At 47.5% G+C, this 19,134-nt stretch overlaps 1 protein-coding gene across 4 annotated transcripts; it reads right to left on the reverse strand.

The window, feature by feature from the left end:
- Window positions 1-3,427: 3,427 nt before the first annotated feature.
- ZNF23 (zinc finger protein 23) lies at window positions 3,428-18,880 on the reverse strand. Of its 4 annotated transcripts, XM_041772526.1 has the most exons (7): window positions 18,851-18,880; window positions 18,397-18,535; window positions 14,736-14,805; window positions 14,124-14,188; window positions 11,792-11,918; window positions 11,098-11,211; window positions 3,428-5,684 (listed from the first exon to the last, which is right to left on the reverse strand). In XM_041772526.1, exons 4-7 carry the CDS (start codon window positions 14,145-14,147, stop codon window positions 3,895-3,897), a joined length of 2,055 nt encoding a protein of 684 aa, XP_041628460.1. In that variant the 5' UTR covers window positions 14,148-14,188; window positions 14,736-14,805; window positions 18,397-18,535; window positions 18,851-18,880; the 3' UTR covers window positions 3,428-3,894. The 4 variants fall into 4 exon arrangements, with proteins under 4 accessions (XP_041628460.1, XP_041628461.1, XP_041628462.1 ...); XM_041772527.1 differs by lacking the exon at window positions 18,851-18,880 and having other exon boundaries at window positions 3,428-5,681; window positions 18,397-18,837; XM_041772528.1 differs by lacking the exon at window positions 18,851-18,880 and having other exon boundaries at window positions 11,792-11,968; window positions 18,397-18,837.
- Window positions 18,881-19,134: the final 254 nt, after the last annotated feature.

Genomic DNA, 19,134 nt, shown 5'->3' on the forward strand with positions numbered 1-19,134 from the left:
CGGAGCGCCCTCGGGGGGCGCTGGGCGAGCAATCAGGGCTGAGGCGGTTGCGCTCCGAGGCCCGGCGCGGTGCGCGGTGGTTGTGCTCCTCGGTGGCTCCCCAAGCCCGGAATTCCTGCTCTCTCGGCACTAGGGCCTCCCCGGGAATTCACCTGGACGTCCGACGTCGACGTGAGTGGGTAAGCGGTCGAAGCCTGGCACCAAACGCTTCTCCATTCAGTAAGGGGCCCGCTGGCCCGGAGTTAAGGGGCCAGGCCCGCCTCGCCCGGGGAGCCCCCCGCCCCCGACTCTGTGGTAAAACGAGCCGCGGGGAGCGCGGGCAGCTGGCAGCTGGCGGAGGGCGCGGCGGGGGCCTGGGGCTGAGGCGCCCGGCGGGCAGCGAGGGGGCTGGGCGGAGGCGGGGAGCCGGCGGGGCGCAGGGGCACGGCCCGGGCTAGGCCCCCGCCCCCGCCCCCGCCCCCGCCCGCGGGGTGCCCGCGCCGCTGCTCGCCGCTCCCTGGCCGCGGGGCTGGCCGGCCGCTCGTGCGAGCCCCTCCTCCCCGGGTGCCTCCCCTCAGCCACCTCAGCCGCGGCCCCGCTGCAGAACGCTCCGGTTCTGGAACGCAGCCCCGTCTCCGCCCTCGACGCCCCTTACCTGCCGAGGCATCTTTGGGCGACACCCCGCCCTCCGGGCCCGGGCCCGCGGGCAACCGGGCGCCCCCTCGGGCTTCCAGGCGGCGCCTCTGAGACTTGCCGGGGAGGGCGGACGTCGGACCGAGGGCCACCTGGAAAGTCTGCAAGGCGCCGGCGCAGCGTTCTAGGGGTCCCCGGCCCGCGTGCACCCCACCCCCGCGGCGGCCCCCGCGGCGGCGGGCCTGGGCTTCCCGCGCCCTGCAGGGAGGGACGCGGCCGCCGGGGGCAGCAGGGCGCCGAGGCGGGAGGCCGGCGGCTGCTAATGGCTTCTCGCGCCCGGGGGCAGGTCGCGGGCCCCGCGCGCACAGGCCCGACGCCCCTGCCCTCCTCGCACCGCGGCTGACGGGGCGCGGGGGCGAGAGCGCGCGCCCAGCCGCCGGGGACTGAGGCGGCCGCAGACGGCTGCCAGCTGCCCCCCACGCGGCGCCGCGGCCCGGGCGCCCGGATCCGCAGCCTCGGGTCCCCACCCGGGAGCATGCGGGCCAAGGGCGGGTGGCCCAACTGCCCCTTACCGTGCGGCTGGAGGAAACGGGCCGGGCAGCGCGGGGCCGGGGGCTGGGCCTCGGCCGAGCGCGGGTCCCAGGAGCCGGCGCGGCTGGAGGTGACCCCGCACGATCACCGGAGCCACCGGGCCCGCGCGCCGCAAGGAGCAGGGAGCGCTGGAGCAGCCCGAGGCCCGGCGCAGGAGCCCGGGCCCAGCAGAGCGGGCTCGGCCCCAGGGCTGGAGCCCCGGGAGCCCTGGGACGTGCAGGATTTGCTGGGGACCACGTGGTCTGTGCGGCGTCCCCGCCTGAGCTGGGGGAAGGGACTGTAGGGAGCTCTCAGCCCGAGGACTAGGGACGCGGGGAGGCCACGGTCGACCTGGGCCTGTGGGAGGGGGTGTCCTCAGGTCCCTATCAAGAGACAGGGTAGCACACAGTGGGGTGTGGTCTGCCGACTGTGGGGTCCGCAGAGGCGGACTGGGTCCAGAGGCCTCTTCTCACAACCCCTAGCCCTAGTGTCAGGAGGAGGGGGATGCCAGCCCAGGGGTAGCTGTGCTGGGCCTCTTGTCCCCCCCCAGATGACACTGGAGCCTCGTCCTGCTTTGGCCTTTCTCCCCAGGCTGTCCCCTGACCTGCTGGGTGCCTGTGGGCAGCCACATTGACCGCTGACCTGGACAGGCCAGTTGCCTCCTTACCTGGGTGGGACAGGACCAGATGTTCTCTGAGGGCCCTTCCAGTGTGACAGGCTGGGCCGGAAGGGTGTGCTAACTGGGCTAAGGGAGAAAGACTATTTAATCCTGGCCCTTCCAGACCCACAGCTCCAGTTCAGAAAAATAGAAGAGCTTTTGTGAGGGAACAGAAGTCTCTGGTGCCATGGCTCCTTTGACCCTGGTAAGGCTTCCATTGGACCCAGGCAGCTCTGCGCTGGAGTAATGAGCACTGAGGATACAAGATGGTAGGACTACTGGGATGATGGAGCCATGTGACTTCATGAGGCTCTGCAGGTATCTCTTCTTCCTCTTGTCCTCGGGATCCGAACAGAGGACCTGTCCTGGACAGTAATAAACCTAGAGAGAGAAAATCCTCAGGGACCATCTGGTGGGAAGGGCCTGGAGTTCTGGGACCAGCCCCCACCCTGCACTGACAAGAGCCTGAGACTCAGAGAGATTGTGGTCACACAGGACACCAGTAGCAGATCCCAGACAGTAGGTTCTGTCCTTAGTGGCTTTTGACCCTCCTACAATCCCTGCCTTGGTCTTGCCATGGCACAGAAACTGCCAGACCCTGCCAGGAGCCAGGACTGTGGAGACCCAGCTAGTGGCTGCTCATGAACCAGGATGACTTGGAGAGTGCTGTACCCTTCCCACCTGGGTAAAAGACCACATTAGCAGCTGATCTGCTGTGTGACCAGAGGTAGTGCCATCCATCTTTGGGCCTGTTTCTTAAGTAAATTAAGGACTTGGACACCATGACCTGGGGCACTTTGGTCTTAGGGTATCATCTGGAACTGCCCAGAGGAGTAGGGTCAGATAGGGGGAAGAAAGCTCCTTCCTATGTTCTGGGAGCTCCAGGGTCTGGCCTCTACTCATGCTCAGCTCCCAGGAGCCTGGGGGCAGAGAGCAGTGGGACTTCCACACAGTGGCATCCCCAGGATGATGCTCTGCTGAGGTCCTACAGCACATCATTGGCTTTCTAACAGGAATGGTTCTTTTGAAATACACAAGACAGCATCCTTAGCCAACCATGTCTGCTCAAGCTACAGAACATGCAGGACCAAGTGTCAGTGGCCTATGGGGGTGGGGCGTACAGCCTGTGTACATAGGGTACATTGTATGTGTCTGTGTATGATTATGTGTGTGTTTATGGGATGGTCTGTGGAAGAGAGGTCTGAAGGCTCCCTGTGTATGACTGTGTGCAGGTTTCATTTTCACTCCTTAGAGGACTGAGACTGAACATCTCTTACTTTATTAGTCATCTTGATATTTTTTTTAAAAACTGCCTGTTACTGTCATTTGGGGAGGGGTCTATTAGATTACATATCTTTCTCTTGATTGTAAGACCTATCTTTACATATTAAATATATCATAAATCTTACAAAGGTATTTCCACTTTTTGTGCTTTATTTTTAACTTCATTTGGGATTGTTAAAAACATAAATATGTAATTTTGAAAAGTCACTGTATTGGTATTTTCCCTTATGGTTGGTTTCTAGCTTTCATATGATGCTTAAGAAAGGTTATCTCCCTTCCATGAAAATAAAAAGTTTACTCATCTTTTCTTTCTAAGGAAATCTTTATTATTTATCCTCTTTACAAAAGTGATGCATGCTTGGCGTCAAAAGTGAAAGGGAAGTAAATTTAGGTAAAGTGACTATCTTCATGAATTATCCTATCCAAGAACAAGGTTCTTTCTTTTCCCCATATACTTTTCCTTTTGTGGCTCCCAGTGTGGAGATTTCTTTCTCCATATAGATCCTGTGTAAAAATTAAGTTTATACCTAGGAGATCCATTTTTCTTGATGCTATTGGGAATGGGATCTTTCATCATATTTTCTAACTTGTTGTTGGTAGAAGACAAGCTATTTATTTTTAGATGTTACTTTTTAACCAGTCATCATTCTTGATTCTTAAAGATGGAAAATGCCATATTCATTTCCCTCAGAGTTTCCCACCAGGGTGAATCTGATGAAACTTGATCCATTTCATTAATCTTGAGAGTTTCCTAAGAAATATCCTTCTCATTAGGATTTGCCTTCACTATGGACACTCTGATGCTGACTAAGTTGGAAGGTAAACCTGAAGGCTTTCCCACACACATTACACAAGTAGGGTTTCTTCCAAGTATGGACAGTCTGATGTATAATGCAGTCAGAACTATAGCTAAACCCTTTGCCACACTCCACACATCTAAAGGGTTTCTCCCCAGTGTGGCTTCTCTGATGCCGAATTAAATGGGCATTAACATGGAAGGCTTTTCCACACTCCTTACATTGAAAGGGTTTCTCTCCAGTATGGATCCTCTGATGTACAATGTAGTCAGAACTACAGCTAAATGCTTTTTCACATTCCATACATTTGAAAGGTTTCTCCCCAGTATGTATTCTCTGATGCCGAGTTAGTTTGGCATTGATACTGAAGGCTTTCCCACATTCCTTACACTGATAAGGCTTTTCTCCAGTATGGATTCGGTGATGATCAAGTAGGTTTCTTTTAGAAGTAAAGCATTTCCCACACTCCTTACATTCAAAAGGTTTCTCCCCAGTGTGAATCCTCTGATGCTGCATTAATTTTGCATTAACGTTGAAGGCCTTTCCACACTCATTACACTCATAGGGCTTCTCCCCAGTGTGGATTCTCAAATGCTGCCGTAGCTGGGAATTACACCTGAAAGCTTTCCCACATTCGTTACACTCATAAGGTTTCTCACCCGTGTGGATTCTCTGGTGCTGGATTAACTTCCCTTTGACACTAAAGGCTTTCCCACATTCGGTACACTCATAGGGTTTCTCACCTGTATGGATTCTTTGATGCTGAATGAGTTTTGCATTATTACTAAAGGCTTTCCCGCACTCTTTACACTGATAGGGCTTCTCCCCAGTGTGGATGCTCTGATGCTGCCGCAGCTGGGAGCTGCACCTGAAGCCTTTCCCACATTCATTACACTCATAAGGTTTCTCTCCAGTGTGGATTCTTTGATGTTGAATTAATTTTGCATTAACATTGAAAGCTTTCCCACAATCATTGCATTCATAAGGCTTCTCTCCAGTGTGGACTCTCTGATGTGTGATGTATGCAGAACTGCAGCTGAAGCCGTTTCCACATTCCTTGCACTGATAGGGCTTCTCTCCTGTATGGATTCTCTGATGCCGACTTAGACTCCCGTTAACACTGAAAGCTTTCCCACACACCTTACACTGATAGGGCTTCTCCCCACTGTGGATTGTCTGATGTGTGATATAATGGGAACTGTAACTGAAGCTTTTCCCACATTCCACACATTTGAAAGGTTTCTCCCCACTATGAAGTCTTTGATGCCAAATTAATTTTGCATTAATGCTAAAGACTTTGCCACACTCCTTACACTGATAGGGCTTCTCCCCAGTGTAGCCATCTTGATGCTGAGAGTTAAACCTGAAGGTTTCCACTAATTCTTCACATTTAAAAGGTCTTTCCCCAGAATTAATTATTTCATGCTGAAGAAGTTTTGTGTCAAAGCTGAAGGCTCTCTCCAATGCTATACGTTCAGGGGGCTGTTCTCTAGGGGTGACAGTGTGACATTGATCCAACTTTGAACTCTGACTAAAGAAACACTCTATGGAGCTGGTGTCGTCTTTCACTATTCCGTCAATGATACTGCTGTTTTCTTTCTTCATGCTTCCAACTAAATGGACTTCCTGCTGTTTCTCTAGAATACAAGGTTCTGAAAAGTCTGTTTCCTGGGAAAAGTCCCTCTGAAGTTCAAATGATGTACTATGTTTTTCTTCATACATTTCCTTTGTCAAATTATTGTCAGTCTGGATATCAATATCTACTATAAAAAAACAGAAAACAGAAAAAGGTCATGTAAGAACCATGTTAGAAAAAAGAAAAGCGGGATCCCTGGGTGGCGCAGCGGTTTGGCGCCTGCCTTTGGCTCAGGGCGTGATCCTGGAGACCCGGGATCGAATCCCACGTCAGGCTCCCGGTGCATGGAGCCTGCTTCTCCCTCTGCCTATGTCTCTGCCTCTCTCTCTCTCTCTCTCTCTCTCTCTGTATGACTACATTAAAAAAAAATTTTTTTTAAATAAAAAAAAAGAAAAAAGAAAAGAACTGTGGTCAAAAGAATAAAGAATCGTATTTAACCAAAGGTCTCTTGAAAATTGCCAAACTCGGCCAAAGAATCTAAGGTTCATCCATAAGGTGGAATAATATGTAGCTGGTAAAAAAGGAAAGAAAGGAAAGGAAGAAGAAAAGAGAAGAGAAGAGAAGAGAAGAGAAGAGAAGAGAAGAGAAGAGAAGAGAAGAGAAGAGAAGAGAAGAGAAGAGAAAGAAAAGAAGAAAAAGAAAGAAAGAAATCCATATATGCTGACACGAAAAGATGTCCATGATACACTGTTAAATGGAAAAGCAAGCAGAGAAATGGATGTAAGGTAGATTCGTCTGTATAAAGGAAAAATAAAATAGGCCATTATATACTTATATATTTGTATGTGTATGGCTAGAAAACTGGAAGAATACACAAGAAACTGAGCAAATTGGTACAGGAAATTTGGGAGACTTTTTTCTACAATATGCTTTATACACTTTCTGTATAGTTCTGAGCATGAATGATTTATAAAGGTTACCAACCTCTATGCAAATAACCAAAACAAAATGGTTAAATGTGACAGCAATGGAAGAAAATCCTAGGTTTTATCCACCAGATGAGCATTCTTCCTATCACACCACACCTTAATATACTCAGCAGTTTCATCTCAGCTATCCTTGTGTCCCTAAGTCCCTTGTTGATATAAATGGAAACTGCTCAAGAAGGAAAAAGCACAGGATCCAACAACATGTAGCAACACTGAAGATCGCAAGAGTTTGCAGCACCAGGAGGTGAAAGGGAGAGAACTTGCTTTTCTTGGAACTTAAACTCTTGGCTTTCCAAAATTTCTCCTTCACCTTCTTTTTTCTCTGCTTAGAGAAGGAGACTTTAGGCTCTCTTGATCTCTTTAATCCATCTCTTCCCAACCCTCCAGAACACTGCTGCATTCTCCTTGCCTTTCCTTCTTCCTCTTCTCTCAATCCTGAAAGTCATCAGTCCCTAATGTTTTTTTTTTTTTTTTTTTAAGATTTAATCAATTCATTTGACAGAGAGAGAAAGCACACAAGCAGGGGGAGAGGCAGAGGGAGAGGCAGAAGGAGGCTTCCCACTGAGCAGGGAGCCCAATCCCAGGATCCTGAGATCATGACCTAAGCCAAAGAAGACGCTTAACCAACTGAGCCACCCAGGTGCCCCAGCCCTAACATTCTTTCTGGAATCCTTATAGTCCCAGTAGGGAATTAGGTATCTGTTCCCAAATTTCTCAAAATTGCCCTCAAAATGCTGCCTCTATTTTTCTTTTCCCATCTGTCCTCAACCACATGTAGTAAGTCGCCTCAAGAGACCCAAATGACCTGAATTTCCCTAGCAAGCACTTTCAAAACACTGGTTGGTCTTTATCCAATATCAGAAACGTGCAAAGAAAAATCAAGTTACGTGAAATACAACCATCTAACAACCACATCTAATCTTCTGATGTATCTCCTCCCCCAATCATTTTCCTTCCAGTTTTCTAAAAAAAAAAAAATTTTGAAAGATTTTACTTATTTATCTGAGAGAGAGAGAGAGGGAGAAGCAGGCTCCCCAAGGAGCAGGGAACCCAATGTGGGACTTGGCCCCAGGACCCTTAGGATCATGACTGGAGCCGAAGGCAGACACTTAACTGACTGATCCACCCAGGTGCCCCTAAAAATGTTTTCAAAATTGAAAATATTTTTCTTTCTTAACATTAATAATGACAATTTTCTAGTATCTTTAGATATTCTGTAAAAATATTTTTTAAATTGCTAAATAGCACTCCATCCTGCAGAGGTATTTTATTTTAACCAATTCTCTGTATACTGAATTCCCACATTTTATTATATAAAATTATGATCAACTCTTGTGCATGTACATCTTTGTCTGTATCTGATTACTTTATTAGGATACTCTAAGAAGGAATATCCAGACTATCAAGGACAAACTTTTAAAAGGCCCTTGAGAAGTATTTTCTAGAAAGACTACTGATCCACATTCATCTCCAAAAGTCTATTCCAGTTTGATTTATTGTTCTAGTATGAACTAGGGAAACTGAAGGAACTCCATGAAAAACTGCTTTTTGCTTATTTTCCTGCTTCTATTCTTGCTAGGACCTGTACCGCTGCCTTGTGTATGTCTTATAGTATAAATGATATCTGTTTTTCTTATTTGGGTCAAGAGGTTAAGGAGTTTTCGGCGTCTTCCAGCACAGGTGATAACATCTAAGGAATGACCAAGCAAGGCCATCATGTACATTTTCTAGACCATTGACTCTAGACATCTTAATATCCAAACCTCCTGACTCCAGGGAATAAGTGCTTTATGGAGGACACCTGAACACTTGTCTTTATTCTGACCAGTTCCTGGGTGCCTGAAGAGGACATGTACACTGGACTCTAATCCTCAATAAAAACCAAAGACCCCGAACAAATGAGATATTCACTTTCTTTTCCTTTCTGAGGCTCCCAGACACTCCATCTGCTATACTCTATCATTTATGCTATTCAATAAACTCCTCTCTCACTTCCTCCTGGCTCATATTTGATTTCTATCCTGTTCAAAGCCAAGGACCCTCATGGTGGGTCCTGCAGGACCCCCTTTAGGTCCTTGGACCCAGCCTGTCTATGTCAAATATGTTAGGTGAAACATCTCTGTTTTAATTTATATTTCATTGGTTTTACTGAGGGTGAAGATTTTTCATATTGATTAAAATATGTACTTCTGGGGATCCCTCGATGGCTCGGCGGTTTGGTGCCTGCCTTCGGCCCAGGACATAGTCCTGGGTGCCTGGGATCGGGTCCCATATTGGGCTCCCTCTGTGGAGCCTGCACCTCTCTCTGCCTGTGTCTCTGCCTCTCTGTGTGTGTGTGTCTCTCATGAATAAATGGATAAAATCTTTAAAATAAAATAAAATATGTACTTCTTATGTGGGTCACTTAAAATATGCTTTGACAATTTTTCTGTACTAGTGACCTTCAATTTACCAAATCCTACAATGTGGCAGATGCTACCAGTTATTTAACCAATATCCAATCTCCCTTTCATCCTTACTAGTATATCCTCCAATTTTTTTGAGGTAGCAATAAAAACTACAGATAAAAACTATATTTTTCCACCCTCTCTTGCAGTGGTGGGGGGGCATAAGACAGTTTCAGCAAATGAGATTTAAATAGAAGTCATTGGGTGGGCCTTCTAAAAGTTTTTTTTTTTTAATATTTTATTTATTTATTCATGAGAGACAGAGAGAGAGAATGGCAGAGACACAGGCAGAGGGAGAAGCAGGCTCCATGCAGGGAGCCCGATGTGGGACTTGATCCCAGGACTCTAGGATCACGCCCCAAGCCAGAAGACAGATGCTTAACTGCTGAGCCACCCAAGCGTCCCAGTTTTTTAAGAGTCAACTCTGCTGATGTGGGCCTTGTGCCCTTTACCTACTTTCCCCTCCTGTCTGCCTAAAAGCCATTTGATTCCTCACTTCAGTTAACCTACACACACCAATTAATGTTTTCATTCTTAGCTAAGATCATGATGGGTTATTTGAAAACTTTAAAGACTTCAGGATTATCTGCTGCTTATGGAATGAAATCCAGACTCCTTTTTTTTTTTTTTAAAGATTTTATTTATTCATGAGAGACAGAGACAGAGAGAGAGAGAGAGAGAGAGAGAGAGAAGCAGAGACATAGGCAGAGGAAGAAGCAGGCTCCATGCAGGGGGCCTAATGTGGGACTCGATCCTGGGACTCCTGGCTCATGCCCTGGGCCAAAGGCAGGCATTAAACCGCTGAGCCACCCAGGGATCCCTTAAATCCAGACTCCTTTGAGGTCCACAACATCATCTCTTTTCCCTTAAACTTTTCAATTTACAAACATGTCCTCCTTGGTCAGGGATCATCTGGTTGAATGACCACAAGGAACAAAAATCCACTGAAACTATCTTTTTAATAAGGAGGATTCACTGAAAGGATACACGACAATCTATGGACCACAAATGCAGGAAGTAAATGGGAAATCATCTGGCAACTACTCTGCTTAAGCCAACAGGAAGCTTGCTACTTCAACTATGGTCTGGGAACCAGAAACATTGGCAGAACCTGAGAATTCATAGAATTGCAGAATCTTGGCTCTATGCCAGACTTACTAAATGACAATATATATATCTGCATGACACCCCAGTGATTCATTTGCACATCATTTGAGAAGCACTGAATTGAGAGCACTTTCTCCCTTCTGCCTTATTTCCCACATCTTACTATATACAGTTGTCTCCTCAAAAAAAAAATAAAAATAGGGATCCCTGGGTGGCGCAGCGGTTTGGCGCCTGCCTTTGGCCCGGGGCGCGATCCTGGAGATCCGGGATCGAATCCCACGTCAGGCTCCCGGTGCATGGAGCCTGCTTCTCCCTCTGCCTGTGTCTCTGCCTCTCTCTCTCACTGTGTTCCTATCATAAATAAATAAAAATAATAAAAAAAATATTTAAAAAAATAAAAAATAAAAAAAAAATAAAAAAATAAAAATAAAAACTAATACTTCACTGAGCATACACAGTAAGTTAGACACTTAATATGTATTATCTCATATAATCCTCAAACCCACAAGACCAGCACTATTCTATCACTTTATTATTCCATTTTCAGAGATAAAAACACTGAACCTTGGAGAACTCAAATAACTGACCTGCTCAAAGTCACAACTAGGAAGTCATATAACTAGGAATAGTAGTTGGGACTGGAGCTCAGGGAAGTCTACTCCAAAGACTATATTTTTAACTGCCAGGCTATTCTCCCTTTCTGTATAAAAAAACCTGTTAATTCTCCATCTATCACATTAACTATACAATGCTTAGGAAGTAGCAAGGACCCCAAAACACCACATTCATTCATTTCATCTGAGAAAGGTAGAATTCCAAAATTAGGACTGGGATGAATTAGAATGAAGCATTTGAAAAAAGATCTGTTCTTAGAATTAGAAACAGCAAACTACAAAAATAGTCAAGTCTCAACTATACCTATCTCTATAAATCATCAACATTTATTTAAATTTTACTGTGTACAGCTGGCTCATAAATACGGCATGCTTATATGCTAAAGTTGACTTCTTAAAGAGTTAAACTCTCCCCCGTAAAAAACAGCCTGTGTGTCCCTTACCAGTCCAGAGGCCCTGGGGGCCTATTTCTGTTCCAGCTGCCAGCGGAGATGGGCCTTCCAGCTCACCTGCTCCCTCCAGTTGTGAGATCACAGCAGGTTTGAGAAGTGAAAATCCTGTTAAGGGGAAAAGAAATAGGAGAGACAGGTGAATATCTCCCACAGAGGAGTTTTAAGCATCTCCTCAGGCTGTCCTTGGCAATGGGAAGGCAAAATAAGAGCACCAGGGGATCCCATGCCTAAAGACTATGGGAAAGTGAGGGGGTGGGGGGTTAAGTGGAAAGACCGGGGTTTGGAAGGTATATGTGTTTGGAGGGTGCCTGAAGTGTGAGAGTTGGGAATGGCCCAGACTTGGGCCCAGAAGACCTCAAGATATGCAGGTTGGGTAAAGGTGAACCTGAAGATAATACTGTGTGTGCAGCAGTAAGTTTCTTTTTTCCTCGGTGTCCAAACCACAACTTCTAGAGGATGGATAAAGAATGCACACCAGTCCCCAGCAAAGTCCTATACTGGCCCCAAAAGGGCTTGAAGTTCACCCTTCCCAGCAACCCTTGACACAAGGGGTATTAGGAATCTCAGCCTCTGGGGTTCCCACTCAGTAAAGGATTACCAGAGACCCCACCTCCAACCTGTTAGGGGGCTATAAGCCAGGAAGCCCCAACTGGCAGTGTCCGGGTCCCAGGGGGAGAGGCCTTACCCAAGGAGGCCACATTCCCATAATTCTCCAGCATCACATCCCTGTACAGGGCCCTCTGTGCAGGGGACAGGCCATCCCATTCCGTCTGGGTGAAGTACACAGCCACGTCCTCGAAGGTCACCGACTTCTGAAACAACAGGTTCCTGCTGCCCTAGGGCCAATTCCATGGCTCAGGCCCTAAGTGAGGGGCAGAGGGTAGTATAAGGGCTTGGGGAGGGAGCTCATCAATAGTACAAAATTAATAACAAGGGGAAAGGTTAGAGAAATAGCACCTGGAAAGTAAACAATGGAGAGTATCTGACTTCTCTCACGGCAGGGAAACCTCATGCCGTATTTTACATTTATAAAAGATATCCTAAAAAAACAATTCCCATAATCAAGTTCCCCCAAAGTAACTCCATTCTTTCAGTAAAACCACATCCTCAGTGGCAGATGCAGCTCAGGACCAAGCCACCAGCATTCCCCCTTGAGACAGCTCCTCCATCCTGCCCCCGTCACCTATAAATCTCTAGCCACCCCAGAGAACAGCTATGGCTTCCATCTTGTCCAGCCCCCATCTGTCACCTGACTCCTGTCACTGCCCCTGCTTCAAAGGGCTGTGTGGTTGCTTTAGCACCTCCAGCAGCTCAGTACTGCCCAGACTGGCTGGGGCAGGGGGCAGCAGCCCATTCTGCTTCCAGATGCATCTCACTGAAAATCCAACATTTTCTGTCATCCTCTCCCATTTATGTCTCTCATCCTTTCCAACTTTACCCAAGAACTCACTGTTTCTTCAAGAAGGTTTGGGAAAGAGGGCAGATTAGCCTTCCCATTGGCCAGCTACTCGGCCACCCTTCCAGCTGTTCCTCTTTGCATCACGACACCATGTGCTCAACACAGGCTCTGCATCAGGATTGATGCCTCCCTTTTGGGCGGCTGCAGCCTCTGGTCACTCTCTCTCTGCCCACCTCAGTCTTCTGTAACAACCTTAGGGACCCACTGGCAGGGATATGCTCTCATTCCTCTCTGCCAGGTTCTGTCTTGCTTCCTTCTCCTGACCTCCACCTATCAACAATTCCAGTCCAACTTCCGGATGAGTCTGCAAGTCACCCAACTGTGACCAAGGAACTTCTCTGAACAATATTAAATGTCTTCACTGCTACTGCCACTACCTTTACCCTGGTAAGCTGGTGCCTCCTCCTGAATTCAAACACCCCCCTACCATCTGTGCAGGAAACCTCAGCCAGAACCCTAAGGATTGTTCCTGATCCCTCCTTTTCCCATACCCTACCCCCCAATCCTTTGACTCTACATCCTAAATATTTTTTTGTTAAGCATTAGTTGAATTGGATTCTTTTTTTTTTTAACAACTACTTTCCTTGATGAAGCCCACATCACTTGGACCAATGGAATTCTTTCTGGAGTGGTCACCTTCCTTTTGAATCATCTCTAAAAATTATTCCCTACAAAGCCATCGCAATTCTGACCACATTAACTTCACTGGTTGCACACGTCACAGGGATAAGCAATTAAGAATGAAATACTGGTTGTGTGACCTTGGGCAAGGCACTCTACTTCCCTATGCCTTCACGTCTTTTGTGGCAGAATGAGCACAACACAGCACCTATTTCAGAGGCCAGGTGTCTGGACTGAACAATCCATGCAAGTGCTTTGTATAGTGCCTGCAGCACAGCAAGCCTCAAACGATGCTACTGGGACTGATTATTCCCAACCTGTAATCCATGGAGGTCCATGGATGTGCTTCAGGGTGTCCATGAAGTCCCTGAAATTGTATGGAAAATTTGGTTTGCATGTTTATTTTTCTTGGGGTGGGGAGAGGGTCCAGATCTCTTATGAGAGACCTAAAACTTGAGCCCCTGATTCCAAGCCCAAAGCCTCTCCAGGACAAAATGAGACATCCTGTTCCATTGGACTTCCTGTCTTTTTCCCTCTCCAGATCCTACTCTCAATTCCCCACCCCCCACCAAATTAGAGGCACAGCCACCCTTTGTGATGAGCTAGTCCTACTACTACTCCTCTTCACCTACACCCCAGTCCCTGAGCACCCTAATCTTCTGCTATCCTCCATGTGAATGGAGATTCACATCCATGCATGGAGTATCCTCCATGGGCAGCTTTCATGTTCCCTGTTCACCAGAGAAGCAAAGAACCTTGTTGTACAGAACATTTCACTCCTGCCTTCAGGGATGCTCTCCTGCTGCTTCCATCCCTTCACTTCACTGCTCTTCCCACAAGTTCCAGGCGGAAGTGAGGAGGGCCTCACCAGCTTCCCTTCCCAATTTTCTTCAATTTGAAACTGTTCAGAGGAAGAGCTGAAGGACCCACAGCTCACCTGGGGCCAGACTGTCAGAAGCATGGCTGCTATCACCTGCTCTCCCTCTCAGAGAAGGGCTGGAGCTGAGGAAAAAGAGAGAGGCAAGTGTGAGGCAAGCCCCATCCCAGGAGGAACAACACACCCCCTCACAGAAGATTTGAGACACAGGCAGCCGGTGTCCAGATAGGAGTCCAGTGGGAGCTGCCACAGGAAGAAGGGGGTGATCTGTTCACTGGCTTGGTGCCCAGGACCCCTCCCAGCCATGACACTGATGCTCACTGCCCAGAACCCTAGGATTTCACAATTCTGACACACATAAAATGTTTCCAGAGCCTAAAGCATAATAAACCAAAGACCTACATAGCAACAATTCAGCTCAAGAAATAGATCATCACCAAGATCTTGGACTTACTTGTTTTCCTCTAAACAAGAATCATCCTTAATTACTCTGCAAGAGAAGCCAGGCTGGCAGAAGCCAGCCCAGCACAGAGGCCCGAGTCAGGCCCCATGGAGCTGGAGGAGCCGTTCCCCTACCTCCTGCCTGCTCCCTCACACAGCAGAGTGTCCTCTAGTGCCCTCTCTGTCTGTAGAGACCTTGGGAAGCCAGCCTCCCACACAGCTCAGGCTTACCTTTGAGGTCCCAGGCTGCCTCCTCATGTTCTCCAGCCCTCTGATAGTGCAGAAGCCAGGCCTCAGCTCCCTGAGAGAAGGGATCACTAGATCATCTAGGGTCCCATGACCCAGCACCCCTTGTTCACTGTATTCAAAACACATGGACTGGTTATTTTTGGGTTTATACTGCTCCCAAAGTTAGTCTTGAAAACATGTGTTTTTCTGGGATGCCTGGGAGGCAAAGCAGTTGAGTGTCTGCCTTCAGCTCAGGTGGTGACCCTGGAGTCCCGGGATCAAGTCTCACATCAGGCTCCTCGCAGGGAGCCTGCATCTCCCTCTGCCTATGTCTCTGCCTCTCTCTGTGTGTCTCTCATGAATAAATAAAATCTTAAAGAAAAAAAAGAAAATGTTTTCCTAAAATATCTATGTCTTCTAGGATTTCAACTTGAGTGCAGAGTTGTGAAAAACACTGGTTCATGATTCTTTCCAATTCCTCCGAATCTGGAGCTACTTTGCTTTTCCCACTTCTTTTGAATATATGTGTTTTCTAAACTCTTTCCCCTTTGTTAATATTATGGATGGAGGGATCCCCTGGTGGGTCAGCTGTTTAGTGTCTGCCTTCGGACCAGGGCATGATCCCGGGGTCCCGGGATCGAGTCCCACATTGGGCTCTCTGCCTGTGTCTCTGCCTCTCTCTCTCTCTCTCTCTCTCTCTCTGTGTCTTTCATGAATAAATAAAATCTTTAAAAAAATATATTATGGATGGAATGCGCCCCCCATCCCCCCAATTCATATGTTGAAATCCTATCCTCCAATATGACTACGTTTGGGATCTAGGACCTGTGAGGAGGTAATGAGGTGAACAAAGCCATAAGGGTGGGTCCCTACTCTGATAAGGCTGGTGCCCCCTTATAAAAGAGAGGAAGAGGGGATCCCTGGGTGGCGCAGCGGTTTGGCGCCTGTCTTTGGCCCAGGGCACGATCCTGGAGACCCGGGATCGAATCCCACATCGGGCTCCCGGTGCATGGAGCCTGCTTTTCCTTCTGCCTATGTCTCTGCCTCTCTCTCTCTCTCTGTGACTGTCATAAATAAATAAAAAATTTAAAAAAAATAATTAAAAGAGAGGAAGAGACACTAGAGTTCTTTTTTACCACATGAAGACAAAGTGAAAAAGCAGTCATCTGCAACCCAGGGAACCAAGAACCAAATTGTCTGGCACCTTTAAACTTGGGCTCCTCCAGAACTGTGAGAAATAAATTTCTGTTGGTTGAGGCATGCAGTCTATGGTATTCTGATCTGGTGGTCTGAGCAGACTCAAAGTTAAGTTGAACAATGGTTTGTCTATTTGAATGTTGTTTTCTCTTATTTTTAAAGTGCAAATTTTTCTATTTATTTACAACACTACTCTTTTCTATTTCCTTGTGGTTCATTAAGTTCTGCTTTGTTTCTTTTTTTTTTTTTTAATTTTTATTTATTTATGATAGTCACAGAGAGAAAGAGAGAGAGGCAGAGACACAGGCAGAGGGAGAAGCAGGCTCCATGCACCGGGAGCCCGATGTGGGATTCGATCCCGGGTCTCCAGGATCGCGCCCTGGGCCAAAGGCAGGCGCCAAACCGCTGCGCCACCCAGGGATCCCCTCTGCTTTGTTTCTTTAGCTCTGTGAGAGCTATACCTCTCTGAGAAGTACACCTTCTGTTCCACTCCAAATCCTCTGGTCTTAGTCCAGTGCCAGAGGCTTTGACCAGCTTTGCAGCGGTACAATCTACCAAAGTGTCCTCAAGGATCTACCACATGGGGCTGGCTCCTGCCCTGGGGTTTCTCTGGTGTCCTGTGTGGGACACTTGCTAGGTCTAAAAAGCAGAGAGGAGTTAATGTCTGTGAGGCCACCTATGACCAACAGGAGACAGGTCAAGGGATAAAAATTTTCCCCTTCAGTCTCCTACATGAAATTCCAAGGCTCCTCAAAGATCCTACAAGACTGAGCACTAGTCTTGCCTGTAGACAGGCCAGCCTGACAGTACAACCTCGTATTGGCTCTCCCTCCTGTTTCACTCCCCTTGTCTTTCACTCTGCCCTTGGAATACATTCCCAAGTGCACTGCCAGCACATAAACCTCTGTCCTATGTTCTGCTTTTGGAGGAAGCTAGACTACAAAAGGCTTTTTTCTACCTTCATGAGGTTGCATGATTTATTCATTTATTTTCATTCTTTCCTACCTAGCAATTAAAATTTATAAGGCCGGGATCCCTGGGTGACTCAGCGGTTTAGTGCCTGCCTTTGGCCTGGGGCGCGATCCTGGAGTCCCAGGATCGAGTCCTGCGTCAGGCTCCCTACATGGAGCCTGCTTCTCCCTCCTCCTGTGTCTCTGCGCCTCTCTCTCTCTCTCTCATAAATAAATAAATAAATAAATAAATAAATAAATAAATAAATAAATAAATCTTAAAAAAAAATTTATAAGGCCATAAATTTTCCCTCTGAATACACTATTAGCCACATGCCAGAGTTTTTAAAAAATATTTCATGTTTTAATGATATTAATTACATTTTGTAGCCTATAAGCACCTGTGTTTTATCTCTGATCACAGAATTGTTTAGGATAGTTTGTTGCTAATTTCTTCCCTGCTCATAATTTCTGGCTTTATTGCATGTGTTTAAATAGCCTGATCTATTTACCTCTGCTTTACAGATTTTTGAGGGCTTTTTTTTTTTTTTTTTTAGCTAAAGTGTGAATGCTTACCAAAAAAACTTACTCTATGATAGAAGAACATATAGTTCTATTTGAATCTAATAAATCAACTCTACTAATTTTATTACATAGATATTTCTCTGTAATCCATGGCTACTTTTACCTAATTAAACTGAGCCAGCAGAGAGCAGACTCACACAAAACAGTGAGCCCACAGGTTATCACGGACAAATCTTTTCGAGTGTTTAAGACATGAGTAATTCTAACACTACTGAAACCGTAGGAGAAAACAGCAAAATAAGTTTCCTGGTCCTTTTCATGATGCCAGCACAACACTGATAAAAAAAACCACAGACCAGTCTCATTTATTAACACTGACAGAAAAATTACTCATATAAAGGAATAGACCCCAGTAGTTCATTAAAGTGACATACCATGACTAAAAAGGATCATCCTGTGAATGCAAGAATGCTTCATATTAGGATACAGGTTAGTATAATTTTCCACATGAATAAATCAAAGAAAGAGAAACACACTCTCCATCCCAACAAATGCCAATGGCATCTGAATAAAATTCAATATTCATGCTTACATTTTAAAATTTATGCTCTAGAGAAACCCTCATATGTAGAAAACATGTACAAAATTATTAACAGTCTCTGAAGAGCAAAAAACTAGAAACAACCTACAAATACATTGAAAATACATAAATAAATAAATAGGCCTATCATTTTTTAAAAGATTATTTATTCATGAGAGACAGAGAGGCAAATATAAATATGAATGTTTAATAAATAATATATGTATATATGTTTCATGTTTTCATTACTATTTTATGATTTTAGTGTAGTATAATTTTCGTGATGGTATTGAACGAGCAATTCCGGAACTATTTTACGTGTATCCCAGGATCGAGCAAACCACCGATTACAATGTTGAAATCATCCCCGGGTCATCGTCACCCCACCGGCCCGAGCCTAGGGCCAAGTTACCTTTGAACTGCCCGCTCCAGACAGTGCCCTCCAGAAGCCGGGCTGCTTCTGCTCCGGGGTGACTGGGCTGGGCTCTGCTTGTTCTGTGCTCCCACTGAGCCTGTCAGGAGTCGGGAAACACAGTCCGGACTAGAAACGCCTGTAGGTGGGAGCCCCGCACCACGTCGACACGTCAAACCACTCGGCGCCACGATGCGCTTCACCCCTAATATTCCACCCCTGGCTGCCCCACACATCCCCGAACAGACGCGGCGCGGGGCTCGGCGGCCGGGACAGCAATCCACGCCTCGCCTCCCACGCGAGGGAACGTATTCGGTCATCAAGCCCGAGGCGGGCACACGGGACAGACGCGGGCCCCCGCCCTCCCCGGCCCCCGAAGCCCCAGCGGCATCCCCACCGCAGCCACCGCCGCCCGCCAGGGCACCGCCCCCGCCTCGGGCAGCCCCGCACTCACCTCCGCCGCCCGCCGCGCCGCGGCGCAGCCGGAAGTGCGTCACCGGCCCCGGCGGAGCCTCTCTAGCAGCCGCGGTGCTCCTGCTCGGTGGTGCTCTGGCTGCGCCCCTGGGGCCCAGTATCTGTGACCGCACCCCAGTGCCCCGCGGCCGTCTCCTGGGGGTCACGGCTGCAGGCCCGTTGTTCCTGGAGGTGGGCTGGGGTAGCGTCAGGCGGGAGCGCTGGATTCACCCCCGCGGGTGGATGGGGGAGTCCGTACTTCAGGAATTAGAGTTTCAGGCCTGG

The sequence above is a fragment of the Vulpes lagopus genome, chromosome 10, assembly GCF_018345385.1.
Source record: "Vulpes lagopus strain Blue_001 chromosome 10, ASM1834538v1, whole genome shotgun sequence".
Lineage (NCBI taxonomy): Eukaryota > Metazoa > Chordata > Mammalia > Carnivora > Canidae > Vulpes > Vulpes lagopus.